Source organism: Nothoprocta perdicaria, unplaced genomic scaffold (assembly GCF_003342845.1).
Source record: "Nothoprocta perdicaria isolate Ctin4 unplaced genomic scaffold, notPer1 scaffold_355, whole genome shotgun sequence".
Classification (NCBI taxonomy): domain Eukaryota; kingdom Metazoa; phylum Chordata; class Aves; order Tinamiformes; family Tinamidae; genus Nothoprocta; species Nothoprocta perdicaria.
This window is the reverse complement of record NW_020455594.1, coordinates 479,877-493,334: the sequence shown is the minus strand read 5'-3', so window position 1 is coordinate 493,334 and position 13,458 is coordinate 479,877. Positions and strand designations below refer to the sequence as shown.

General features: G+C 40.9%; 1 protein-coding gene across 1 annotated transcript in view; it reads left to right on the top strand.

The window, feature by feature from the left end:
* Window positions 1-13,458, top strand: part of RC3H1 (ring finger and CCCH-type domains 1) — a 41,516-nt gene that overhangs the window by 14,587 nt on the left and 13,471 nt on the right. Inside the window, exons 5-14 of the mRNA XM_026044247.1 lie at window positions 975-1,150; window positions 2,030-2,230; window positions 3,079-3,211; window positions 4,728-4,846; window positions 5,941-6,053; window positions 9,346-9,627; window positions 9,942-10,159; window positions 10,745-11,130; window positions 11,921-12,052; window positions 12,630-12,782. Coding sequence (XP_025900032.1) covers window positions 975-1,150; window positions 2,030-2,230; window positions 3,079-3,211; window positions 4,728-4,846; window positions 5,941-6,053; window positions 9,346-9,627; window positions 9,942-10,159; window positions 10,745-11,130; window positions 11,921-12,052; window positions 12,630-12,782 — 1,913 coding nt within the window. The remainder of the gene's footprint in view (window positions 1-974; window positions 1,151-2,029; window positions 2,231-3,078; window positions 3,212-4,727; window positions 4,847-5,940; window positions 6,054-9,345; window positions 9,628-9,941; window positions 10,160-10,744; window positions 11,131-11,920; window positions 12,053-12,629; window positions 12,783-13,458) is intronic.

Genomic DNA, 13,458 nt, shown 5'->3' with positions numbered 1-13,458 from the left:
AATAAAAATTTTACTACTCATTGGTCTCTTTCTTGTGAGAAGCTCAAATTGAAAGTGGTTTGTCTCTTCTTTCATTAAGGAAGTAAAGCCCTTCTGGAAAAAAAATAAGGTACTAGAAGTGACTGGACAAGACCCTCTCCAGATGGCTAGAGAAATAGAATAAGTGGTTGTCAGGGTAGTGAGTGGAGAAATAAGTTACTTTTTTGTGTCTGTCAGTGTATTTTTGAGAAGTTGCATGTTTAAATATCAGAAAGGGCATATGTCTAAAAAGATGACAATCTTAAATTTGAGTTTTTACACATAATGTTGAAACAACCTATTTTCCTGAAAAAGATCATGTCTAATGATTGAACCTGTAGCACTTGCTGAGCAATGACAAAGAATTTTTTTTTTCCTCCTCCACTGAAATAAATGACTAGGAATAAGGCCCTGTGCCAACTCTTGCACYATTAAGGAGGACAGGAGGTCCTTGTTTTCTAGCTATGAAAAATATTTGGTRTTAGAGCACTTGAATTGTTTGGTCGTTCTTCTATCTGCGTGGGAACTTACTGCTTTGTCTTTCCATTGTGTGTCAGCGTTCCTCCACCTGGGGAAGAGTGTGAAGCTTGGATTTTTTTTTTTCTTTTTGTCTCTTCTCTCCTGTCTTTGGTCTTGTTAACCTCTGGGTATCCAGGTGATCAGACTTTTTTGCTCCTGTCTGTGCATCTCTCTAGATTGTCAGTACAAGGGTTTTCAAAGTACACTATCTGCCCAGTTGCTGTCTGGGTAGTACTTGTTCCATTCTTCCCTTCCCTTCTCACTTGGCTCTGCTTCCTATCTATATGCTTGTATTTACCTTTTTCTTTTTTTTTTCTTYTGTCTACAGTTGGCAACTGATCCACCATGTTTATTTGTGTGGAATGAAACACAAGAAAAATGCAGGATTTTTTTTTCCCATACTATTCCTTTTTCTTTACTTTTTCTTTCTCCTCCAGCAATGCAGGAGGAGGCTTTAAAGCTGGTTTTGCTGGCTCTGGAAGATGGATCTGCTTTGTCACGGAAGGTTTTGGTTCTCTTTGTGGTTCAGAGGCTGGAGCCGCGATTTCCACAGGCTTCTAAAACTAGCATTGGACATGTTGTCCAGCTTCTTTACAGAGCCTCCTGCTTCAAGGTATGAACACTTTGCTTGGAGGTTTCATGACACATAGAAATATTTTTTTGTGTAGCCAAAGGATGCTCTAATTTTAAATGAGTTCTATTACATGCTCCGAACTTATAGAACTCCTTTTTTTCATTTTCAGTTGTCCCTGTCCYATACCATAAAAGCATCTAAAAAAAACTATGTATAGTTATAGAAAGTATTCTTCAGTAAGTTCTCTGTGTGCTTGGTGTTTTGTCCTACATCTGTAAAGTCAATGGCAATTGAAATKGCAATTTTAAGCAGTAAATCTAAGCTTGGAGTCTGTCCAGGTTTAATGGATGCATAGTAACAAAACTCATGTGTAAGTTACACTGACTTATCTCCTTAAAAGACTAAAGCTGGAAAGGCCTCACTTCGGTTAATTGAGCTTCGTTGTGGTTAGAAACAAACACRAGGCACTTCACTAGAAAACCTGATTTTGATATCAAAGTTGTATAAGGAAAACTTAAGTTGTTAAGGGTRCTGCTCACTGTGGAAGTCGTTGCTCCGTGCTACACTTAGGGGTCATCTTACTAAATGAGGAAGAAAATGCTTTATTGCTGATTATTATTAATCTCGAGACTGGGGAGTTGTTGATGGATGCTGTAGTTACTGGTACAAGCATTTAGAAAGTGAGACGCTAATAATAATATCTGGTTCTGATTCTGAGTGTATTTGATAGCTACTTCATAGTAACCACAGTTAATGAAGAGCTTATTTTAGTGGGAAATACAGTCACATTCCTTGCATAGTGTCATGATAACAATTCAGCTTATTCTGGGGGAAAGAACTTCGGTGATGAATTTGGACTTAAGTCTCTGGCTTATCCTGTTTAATTGTACTTGGCTATTTATATTTTTTTCCCCCTAGGTGACAAAGCGTGATGAGGATTCCTCCCTAATGCAACTGAAGGAGGAATTTCGGACTTACGAAGCTCTGAGAAGGGAACATGATTCCCAGATAGTTCAAATTGCTATGGAAGCAGGTTTACGCATTGCACCGGATCAGTGGTCCTCACTGTTATATGGAGACCAGTCTCACAAATCCCACATGCAGTCTATTATTGACAAGGTAAACCCACCTGCAGGCAGCCCAGCCTATCTTGTCTTAACTGTTTGTACATCTGTAAGCTTGTAAATTGCATGTGAAGCTTTCAGATGTACTCACGGTTGATCATTTGTGCTGTTATTTCAAAACCCCTTTTTGGCCTAAATGAGAACCTATATTTAGAATTTAATTAATCCTGCTCCCAGTGCTTTCCTATTCTCTTTTTCTACTTGATCTCTTTAGGTAGGAAATTAAGAGTTTAACTGCACAGCTGGGATGTATTCCTGTGAAACAGTTGAAACAGTTGATAGCTATCAATGTAGTAAAACAGGTTAATAGTTTGTTGGCAGAGGGGGAGCTAGTCTGTAAGTTGGAAGACATTCAGCCCCTCAGTCTACCTAAATGATGGCTTCTATGCAGGAGGATTAACTTGAAGAATAAACTGGTACTATCCATCTATTTGACCTGATCTTCAGGTCCTGACAGATCTTTCTGAAGCATCTCTGCAGAGTTAAAACAGGATATTAGGTAGTGAGGTTGTGTGGTGTGAGTGGARCATTGTTAGCTATCTCTGTCCTTCCACTGTCTTTGTTAAATAGGTCTTTAATATTTTGTGTTTTTTTCCTTGGTACTGGCACAATTTAGAAAACAGGTTATGCTACCGGAAGTGATGCCAGCCTTCGTTTTGTCTGTTTCGAGCTATGCTTTAACTTAGAATGCCAAAGAAAGGTGTTTTCTTGAGGTTGGAGGAAGTGTTTTACTTCAGAGTGCCGAAAACAGCTTGTGTGTTATAAATAGCTCTGATGTGATGGAGCAGCCTTCAGAAAGGGTTGCTTTGTTTGTAGAAAGTTAATTATTATAATTATTTTAAGTTGCAGACCCCAGCCTCATTTGCACAGAGTGTTCAGGAATTGACTATTGCTCTCCAGAGGACTGGAGATCCAGCTAACCTGAATCGTCTTCGACCTCACCTGGAACTGCTGGCAAATATCGATCCCAGTCCAGGTAAGTCTAGATATTTTGCAAAGCTGTGTAACTTGAAGYTTACCAGGAGGGATTTAATAGCTTTAGGAGTTTGAAAGCTATTCCTTAAGGAGAAGAAAATGTCCTCTATAACTGATAAATTTTAAGATTCGTGAATTATATTGAAAATTAACCTTGCAAAAACATTAATTTGTGTGAAGAACTGAACTATTTTAAGCAAAGGTGGAGCCAAAAAAAAAAAAATCCTGGAATAATTTCACCACTTTTCTGGGGAGGTCTTCTGTGTTTGAAAACAAGGGCTAAGGTGGCTGAGGATGTTAAGTGCATGTTATCCTCTGAGGATTACATGGTACATTCTTCATACTGGTTAGTGTCAACTGTGAGGAACTTTGAGCAGTCTTTTTTCCTTTACCTACTCAGTAAACATGCCGCTTGCTGTTGCTTTGCAAGTCTGGTTTCAGTAAGACTGGTAGAACCACTGTGTTTAGTGCAGGTCTTAGAAATTCCTCAAAGCAACAGCTTTCTCTCCCGTTCTTTAGCGGAGCAGATGATCTGTTTACAAACAGAGGGAATGTCTAAGAAAGTATTTGTCAGAGTAAGGATTTCCATTATCTTCTTAGCTGAAAAAGACATATGTCCTTGGTCTAGAAATCCTGGTTATTTAGTTTTTAATTCAAGTTGTCTAGACTGCTAAAGTACACCTTTTACACTTACAAGTCTCTCTTGAAAGTGCCTTAAAATCATAAGGCCTCTTGTATGTAGACTATTTAGCACTCCAAAGTAAAGTCTGATCAATGGTAATGAGAGAAGCTAGGCAAAAAAAAATTTCTGACAAAGCAGATGGACTGTTTTGGTAAACTTACTGTTTTCTTCTTAATCTTTCATTCTACAAATGTGTGGAAAGACAAACTGGGAAGGATAAGTGAGCTGGAAAGAATGTTAGTGAGAAACAAGATCTGAGCTTGTGACAGGAAGGAGGTGGTGGAAGTTGTTGGGAGAAGTTAGTAGCACGGAGGAGGGAACTGGCCAAAGGCGCAAGGATGGGCAAGAGTGACTGCTGTGCCTGACGTTTTATTTTGTGTCTGTTACATATTTGCAGAATTTGAGGTTATTGTCAGAGATGTGTGAAGACCTAAACTATAACATCAGGAGATAGAGGCAGCAGATGTTGTCAGTTTGCTTAAACGGGCTCCCCTTTGAAGTGAGGACCAGATATGTTTTACAACTAGAGACAATGTATTGCTTTCTTACCAAATCCTTGCACTATACCTAGTCAAGGATAAAACTTGGGAGAGCACTTGATACTCCTTAACTGGTGATACTCTAGGAAAGAGGGACACTTTGCTGGATTGACTGGAAAGTGTCTCCCACCAAGATGGACTCTTTGGTGGTCTAAAAGTTTTATTGCACTTAAGATTTCTTAAGATTTCATCATTACATTGTCGTAGAAAAATCTTTTTCTGCATGTGTGGATTTTTATAAAAATACAAAATGTGTAGTGTTTTATTTTTAATCCTGTCTTCTGTCAATGTTGCAGATGCTCCACCTCCAACATGGGAACAACTGGAAAATGGGCTAGTTGCTGTGAGAACTGTGGTTCATGGCTTAGTTGATTATATTCAGAATCACAGCAAGAAAGGAACAGACCAGCAACAGGTAAAAACTCAAACTCTTCAAAAAACTGCTGATCAAAAGTTCAAAAAACTTCTGAAAAACTTCAAAAAACACTGATTTCTCTTGATGTTGAGTGTGCCCCATCACTGGCAAAAGGAAAGGTGGCGAGAGAACACAGGAGAAAGTCAGGGTGGGGGAAAGCTCAGGAAGGTGCTTGTGGTGGCCCTGGCTCCCGAGGGGGCTTCTGGTAGCCCTGGTACCTGGTGTGGAGCAGGGTGTGGAGCACCCCCCCACCTCCCCCCGAGGGGAGGGTCTGCATCCCTCCCTGCAGCATCAGCATTGCTGGCTGGGGGCTCTGGCCAGCAGAGGGCTGTGGAGCTCACCTACACCCCACCTAAATCCTTCTTCACTGCTGCAACCCAGCAAGTAGTTTGCAGATTGGCTTCTAATAGAACTGTATCTTCCAGCTAAATTCTGTCTTGGATTTCACAGAAAGCAATAGTGTGTTTTTACAGATTTTTCTGTGGTGAGAACTCTGATAGAGTTTTTCTGACTAATTTAATCTTGCCATGAAACTGCAAGAATTCAGCATCTTTGAGACCTCTGCTCTTGGTCAAAATTTATTTTAAAGTACTTAGCATCATGCTAGATGGTAAGATTACAGACATCATGCAGATGGTAAGATTACAATAAGTCACAGTTTCTTTGGACACCAAATTCAAAACTGTGTGTAAGATTAGTCCTGTACCCTGCTGTTCTGTGTGTATACACAAAAATAACTGTCACAGTTATGAGAATTTTCATCCAAGGAGGGTACAAGGAAACATGATGAGGTTTAGCTGTACCTGAAGAACAAAAGAATACAAGTCCCATCAAGCTCCAGCAAGAAATTAGAATAAATATTTTGAAAATCTGATAGCGACCTAGTTTCAGAATGCCTACTCCTGAATCTTTCAGTTTGGTCAGGAACAATATGCACATTTGGGTCTCTGTCAGTTGRTTGAGTTGCATGTTCTCTTGGGATTTTTACCTAGATGGAATGCTCAAGTCATGCATCAGTCCTTTCACAAGAGCATACATTCTGTTCCTGGCTAAGTGCGTTYAAGTATCTTCCTTTGTTTCTTTACTCTTGCCAGCCTCCTCAGCACAGCAAGTACAAGACATATATGTGCCGAGACATGAAGCAGAGAGGAGGCTGCCCCCGAGGGGCTAGCTGCACCTTTGCACATTCGCAGGAGGAACTAGAAAAGTAAGTGCACCTCTTCAGAGAGAAATCAGTCCAATCTTTGCACCTTGTCCTAAAGAGTGAGTTATATTCAGGAAAGGGGAGTGGAGGAAGTGTCTCATTTAATGGTTAAACTATCAAGAAATTATCTGAAAAAAAACTTTCAATAGGCCTATATTAAGTTTTCGAACTAGTCATTCTTGAATATAGGGAGTAAACTTGATGTTTTGCAGCAGTGATGCTGCTGTGAAAAGAGGAATGCTGCAGGGGAAGGAGGTTGCCAGTAGCTTCCCAGATCTGTAACTACCTGGAGAGTGAGAAACTTGAACAGGAGTGGTTAAAACCACTGTCAGAATAACCAAATAGCAGTTGTATGAAGTCTGCAGTAAATAAGCACTAGATATGGCAACTTTAGAGGCGACACCTGGTTATCAGAGAGCTGAACTCTGCAATTCTGAATATTGATTTCCTTCACAAAAAAAAATCTGATGTGTTGCTTAGAGTGCTTTTTTGTTTTGATGTGGCTTGTTTTACACAGTTTATAACTTGTGAACTTGCATTTATGTTAGAATTATTAATTTTTCCAAGGAAAAGACTTTAAATCGGAGGAAAATTCCAGCCATTTGGAGATGGCATGCCCCCGCCTTTCTCCCCCACCCCCCTTTAAAATATAAAAGCTCAAAGGAAAAATGTGACTTGCCTTCAGCTCTATGGAAATAGATGAAGAAGAAAACAAAACACAACATGGTATTAGAATAACAAAGGCAGCTATTGGCACTGCCAGAGAATAGGACTTTGATACTGGTGCTGTGTGGTGGCAGCACAGCAGGTGTGGGTTTCCCCCCTCTGCACCCCCTCGGTCATGTTAAAATTCAGCTTAGTGGTGCTGCTTTGACAGGTTGACATGGGCAGCACTATCTCCTGTGAACTAGTTGTATGTATCAAGAAGGATGGTCTGTCAGCTTTGCTGGGGGAAGAGCTCTGTTTTATGCAAACTGGTTTGTTTGCCGGAGCAATAATTTTGTCTTAGGGTGAGGTGACCATTTGCTCCATTTCATGTTGCAGCACTTTGTGTAGACAGTTGGAGAACTTTGAGTTCAGATCCTTCCCTGGACCTTTTTTTCTTTGCCTGATGAGGAGGTGCTGTATTAATTGTTCTCCTTTAAGTGTTTAATGTGAGTACTATGTATACTAGAATATCTTAAGGGAAGATGTTCTTCTGCAGAAAAACTGCTCTTCCTATATATATCTTTAAGCTTGTGGGCAAGGTTGTAGGCAAGCATGTGGTATTCCCTTAGATGTCAGATTGCTTAAATAGTAGATGATTTCCCTCCTGGTAAGGGACAAAAACCCAGTGTATATGGGCGAGTACTGTGGTTTTTAGTTTATTTTTGTTTTGTTCCCTTGGAGACTGCCACAGACATGGATGAAGTTGCTCTGAAGACCTCAGAGGGTAGCACTGTGAGCTTTTTTATTTTTCCTTTTTTTTTTAAGCATTTTAACTTGAGGAGTGTTGTATTAACTCTGACACCTTTGGTTAGCATTTGGGTTTCTTAGGCCTACTCTTGTGTCCTGTGTGAATGGGCAGCCCTCCTCATCCTGCAAGTTGTGCGCAAGTCCTTGTGGGGTTAGTAGCCATCAGGTGCTGCAAGCCTCAGAGACCTAATAGGAGGGAGATATTCAAAGGTAGCTGGCAAGCCAAAACAGCAGTGGCTTCTCAGTGCCCTGCTGCTGCTCTGCAGGGGAAGAACGGACTGTTTAGGCATCAGTGAGATTCCAAAASAAATTCAAAGTTCAGCTGTGTGAGCTGCTCTTGGCTGGCTTTTGCTTGTGGCCAAGAGTTTCACTTGGCAGCCTTTGTCCTGTGACTTGTTGATGTTGTGCATGTCTGACTCGCGCAGCTGTCGTGAGGTGCCAGAATGACCTGTGAGCAGCATTCTTCAGTAGAGATAGTCCCTGTCTTCGGAAGTGCTCCTTCTGTGGCAGTGCCCCATTTTGCTTAACTTCTCTTAAAGTGTTCCTAGTGATGACTTTCTCAATACTCTGTAGTTTAAATTATAGATTGGTTATTTGATTGAAGATTAATCTTGGCAGGAATTGGTGTGTTGATGAAAAGCTAGAGATAAAGCTCAAGGAAGATTGTTTTCACCTGCAAACCCTTTGTAGAATGAATGAGATTGGGAGGTACCTCTGAGGATGATCTAGGCCAGGCTCCCTGCTGAAGCAGGGTCAGGTTGCCTACCCTGTCCAGAGACCTCTTCAGTATCTCCAGGAATGGAGATGAACTCTTCRGGCAGCCTGTTCCTGTGCTATTCCTCTTTAAAGATGAACAACCCGGATCTATATAACAAGATCACACTTGCTTGTCTGACTGTCTTGAAAAGAACAACCTTTTGCCCCTACATTTTGATGGCAGTAATATAGTTATTCTGTTTGCATTCCCTACAGTAATGTGTATACTGTCCTCTTATTACTACATCTACTAGCATATTTCTTTGCTTAGTAGATGTTATTAGGAGCGTTGACTTCAATACATTCAACCCTTTAGAAGCCCTCTTGCATAGGAAACTGCCTCTGGGTCTGCAATGCAAACAGTGGGGAGCAGTTGCACTAGGGCAGGTGCCCTCCCACCCATGTCCTGGTACCTCTGCAAAAGGCAGGGTGCTTAGTGAAGGACCTTCAACTCTGGAATTTGCTCTCTTCCCTGGTCCAGTACTGTTAGTCTGCTGATTTCTGGGAGGTTCATGTTTGCTCAGACTTACAGGAGGTGGTTATACTTTTCTGGGACTACAGCATGTTTGGAGTTGTTATCTCCAAAATCACTTTATATCAAGCAATGTAAGTAGCATAAGATGTGTACTGGTACATTTACTTTAAAAAAACTATATTTTAAAAGATATCATACATACAGAAAGCACATCTGSTTATTGGACTAATGGTGCAAAAGGAAATCTGCTCATTTTTTGTCCATCTTTGGTTTGTCACTAATGTAATGGGGTAGTACAGTTTGATTCTTAATGATATTTGTTTTTTGTTTTGGTTTTCTTCCAGTAGTTGTCTTGGACATACTTACAGGAAGTAAGGATTTAAATTCACTGTGGGAAGCCCCACTCTGACTTCGAGTTCTTTGTCATTAAGTCATCCTTCGTGTGACAGATATTTTATTCTAATTGGAATGTTTATCAGCAGTTTACATATTACTAAAATTGCTCAGATCTCCAGGAAAATAGAATTAAATTTTGAGACTTTTAGGTGTTGTTTTAAAAAGCTTGAAAATCTTTTTAGATTTTTATTTCAATTTTTGTTTTTTTTTAAGGTTTCGCAAAATGAACAAGCGTCTGGTTCCCCGAAGGCCACTGAGTGCCTCCTTGGGCCAGCTGAATGAGGTGGGCCTGCCTTCCGGAGCTATCCTCTCAGATGAAGGGGGAGTGGACTTGCCTAATAGGAAAACCTCTGCCCTGCCCAACGGAATTGTGTCAACAGGCAGCACGGTGACACAGCTCATTCCCCGAGGGACTGACTGCAGCTACGAAACAGCTCTGAAGCCAGGGAAGATGGACCACCTGAGCAGCAGTGCCCCTGGATCTCCCCCTGACTTGTACGGGTCCTCCTAACTGTTCTTTGTAGTGTCATGTGTGTAAATGGGCGGTAAAAGCAAAGTAAACCTAGAACTCTAGAAAAGKTCTAAAACCTAAAACTCCAATGGAAACATAGTTGGATTTTTTGTTTTGTCATACCTAAATGGAGTAGAAAACTAAAGCTAAGCTGCCTGACTTCCCTGGCATATTGAGTTGGAGAAGGTGATGCAAGTCTTAAAGTGGATTGTATGGAATGTAGACAAGGAACAGTGCCTTCAATTAGGCACTAATAAAAAAAAAATGCAGGAAATGACATCATAATTTTTTTTGGTAGGTTGGAACCTGTCCCCAAGAGCTCTATTTCTGCCTTACCAGTGAACCCTCATCCTGTGCCCACTCGGACACCAACAGATTTGCCTTCAGTGTCAGTCACCAAACAGTTACAGATGGTACCACGAGGCTCCCAGTTGTATAATACTCAGCAAGCAGATGTGTTTTATCAAGATCCTAGAAGTGCTGTCCCACCATTTGAGCCAGCACCTTATCAGCAAGGTAGGCTTGAGACCAAGCTCTCTATACTGTCTTTGATTCTCATAGTAGTTTCATTCCTTCTTCCCACCTTAGTGTTTCCTTAGGCCCTTATATTAGTGTTTTCCTGCATACTGGTTCGACTGCAGCTGTTCATGAGGTGATTGCCCAATAAAATGGGGAATTGCCATGTAAGGTGTTGGACAGAAACACTTCCGCTTAATGCAGTATAAATATTGCCAGTTAAGGTGAGCTGCCTGCTGTCAGGGTTTTGTATTCATGAGGACTGTCTTCACTTGTGTTAGAGGTTTAACCTATGCAGTGTTGTATATCTGTCCTCTTTAATTCTTTCAAAAAGCAAGCTAGATTAGAGCTCAGGAATGGTAACCCTTAACTCGATTGGGATTGGGCTTTAGATTCGCCTCTTCAGAATTTGCATTGATTAATTTTTCATTAGAAATATCAGTTAAGACAATGGAGACAATAAGTGTGAAGTAATTTATAACGTGGCACCTGTGGACTAGAATGCTTGAAGCTATATTTTTATGAACAGTTGTCCCAATCACTCTCTATATCTTGTTGATTGCTTTGACTCTTGTTTAATTTCAGGAGTTTACTATCCTACTCAGTCTTCGCAGTGCATGTCTCGCTTTGTCCGACCTCCTCCATCAGCTCCTGAACCTGGCCCACCTTATCTAGACCATTACCCACCTTACCTTCAGGACCGTGTGGTGAGCCCACAGTACACGCAGCCGCAGCAGTACCCTCCAATGGGGCAGCCCATTTATCCACCTCACTACGACAGCCGTCGAGTCTATCCCCCTATCCAGCCATATCAGCAAGAGGAGCTTGTCCGAGGAAACCCGGTACCGATTGAAATTCCACAGGCAGCTGTACCCTCCTACATACCTGAATCCAGGGACAGATACCAGCAAATGGAGGGCTATTGCCCCGTGGCTCCACATCTCAGTCAGATCAGACCTCCATGCCACAGAGTACGGATTTCATAATGTGCTTTTGTAGCTCTTGTTATAGAAAATATTAATTAACTTGAGTAAATGGAATGCCTCTGCGGTTAGATGTTGATGCTTTTGTGAACAACTAGATGTATGAGGGGTGGTTTTGTGATTGCCAAATGTAATTCTTGCTAAAGGGACAAGAAGTTCCAAGTGCAAAGTGGAGAGTCACCATAGTGGAAGGGTCAAAATATGTTTAAGTCACCAACTGGAAATGGGTACTGTTAGGCTACCCAGCTATGTAAATAGCTGGTGTCAGATTAAAGGCTATAAATCAAATTGCTAATTCTAGAAAATATCTTTTAATTTTTTTGTTGTTCTGTGGGTTTTTTGGTTTTTTCTTTTAAATTTCACTCTAATTTCATCAGTTTTCAGCTTAACATATTTGTGGTGGGTTTAATTCTTCAGTGAAGTATGCCCACAATAACTGAAACTAGATTAAGATTGAAATTTTACTGCTGTTGTCCTCCTATGACTATAAGATTTGTCATGTTGGAACATGTGCTGTATTTCAGCAGGCCCTTTGCCATTTTRGAACATTTAGTCATGTTGAGCTACCTGTGAATACAAGATTAATGTTTTTAAAGTTAGAAACACTGGAATAGTTTTGGCATCTAATCAATTTGGGGCAATTTTTCTTCCCTGTCTTTGGGGAGGGAATTCTTGAACTGGAGAACTCTGGCTAGAGCAGGAACACTAGTTTGCACTATGAAACAGTTTGTTTTTTAGCTTCAAAGGCTTTGTAACGTATCTTTCTCTTTAATTTCAGCCTCATCCCAGCCTGGATGAACTTCACCGCCGAAGGAAGGAGATCATGGCCCAGCTAGAGGAGAGGAAGGTGATTTCTCCCCCTCCATTTGCTCCTTCACCAACCTTGCCTCATCCTTTCCATTCAGAGGAGGTAAGCATGTTCTGATTGAGATCTGACTGGCTAACATGGCTAGAAAATAGAGTTTGCATATATTGACAGGTAAAGGTGACAAAGTTAGAACAGCAACAGTGGTTACAAATTCTTCAGGGAAGTTTTATGTGCTCTTTACAGAGGAGAAGCACCTATAGTTCAATCTGCAGTCTCTGAAGATGGTGGTTCTCTGACCAGTAGCTGGTCTAAAGCTATCCAGTTTTGGTGTGACCAAATGCTAGCTTAAAACGTTATTAATAGAAATAGTCCATCTTAGTCACTGGGCTTTATTTCACTTACTACTCATATGTTCAGAATTAAGTAACAATGTGGTTGAGCTTTATTTAAGAAAGGTCAAAATAGTACTTTCATACTGGACAAGTGAATAATCACTCTGAGGAGAATAGCCAGATAACGAGAATGCTTTATGCATGCTGTGGTCCAACTCTCAACGTGAGGGATCCAGAAAAAGTAAATTCTCGTCGTATTTTTCTTCAAGTTAGCTGTTGGAACTAAGAATTAATGGCTGTAAAGTTGCTTTTCCCTCTTACAGAACCAGATTTTTGTTTTTGTACAGTATTTGGATGAAGACCTGAAGGTAGCTGGGAAATACAAAGGCAACGACTACAGCCAGTATTCTCCCTGGTCGTGTGACACCATCGGCTCCTACATTGGAACCAAAGATGCGAAACCCAAAGATGTTGTGGCAGCAAGGAGTGTGGAAATGGCGGTACGAGCTCATAAGGGGAACAGAAGAAAAACTCCTCTTTGTGGGGCTTGGTCAGGGCTATGGGTGGTTCTTCAGGATGACAGAATTGTCTGTATTTAAGCCCAAGTGTGCTTCACTGAAGGGGGGGGTGATATTTGCAAGTGTGGGGAGTGTTTTGCTTTTAAACTTACTAATACTCCTGCATTTGTGCAGGTGACTCTCTTCTCTACTTCTTGTTCTTCCACATGCAACTTCTTGCACTGGGACAGGTGCTCACCTGATACAACTACTTAATCATAGGATTTTTTTCTGTCTAGCTTCTCTTATTAGCATGGAGGCTATATTCCCTCTTTTCCCCTGTGTTGTATTGGAATTATATGCAACTGGTTTCTGTCCACTGAAAAGTTTTCAGAGCTCATGAGTAGCTGCATGAAATAAGAGCAAAAAAGGAGGCTTTCTCACAGAAAAAGTGGAGCAAGAAAAGACTGAAGAAGCATTTGACTTGCAGYTTCAGAAAGTGGTTCGATTTTATTCATTTGCTCTCTTCTCTGCACAATATGCTTGCCTTGAGTAATAATATTGTCACAGCCAGCCTGAGGAAATGTTGAGGTTAAATATGGAATTAGGAGTTGTCCAATTGGCACTTGCAGAAGTTTAGGGATCCAGTAGACAAGACTGAAATGTTTTGTGCTAGGAA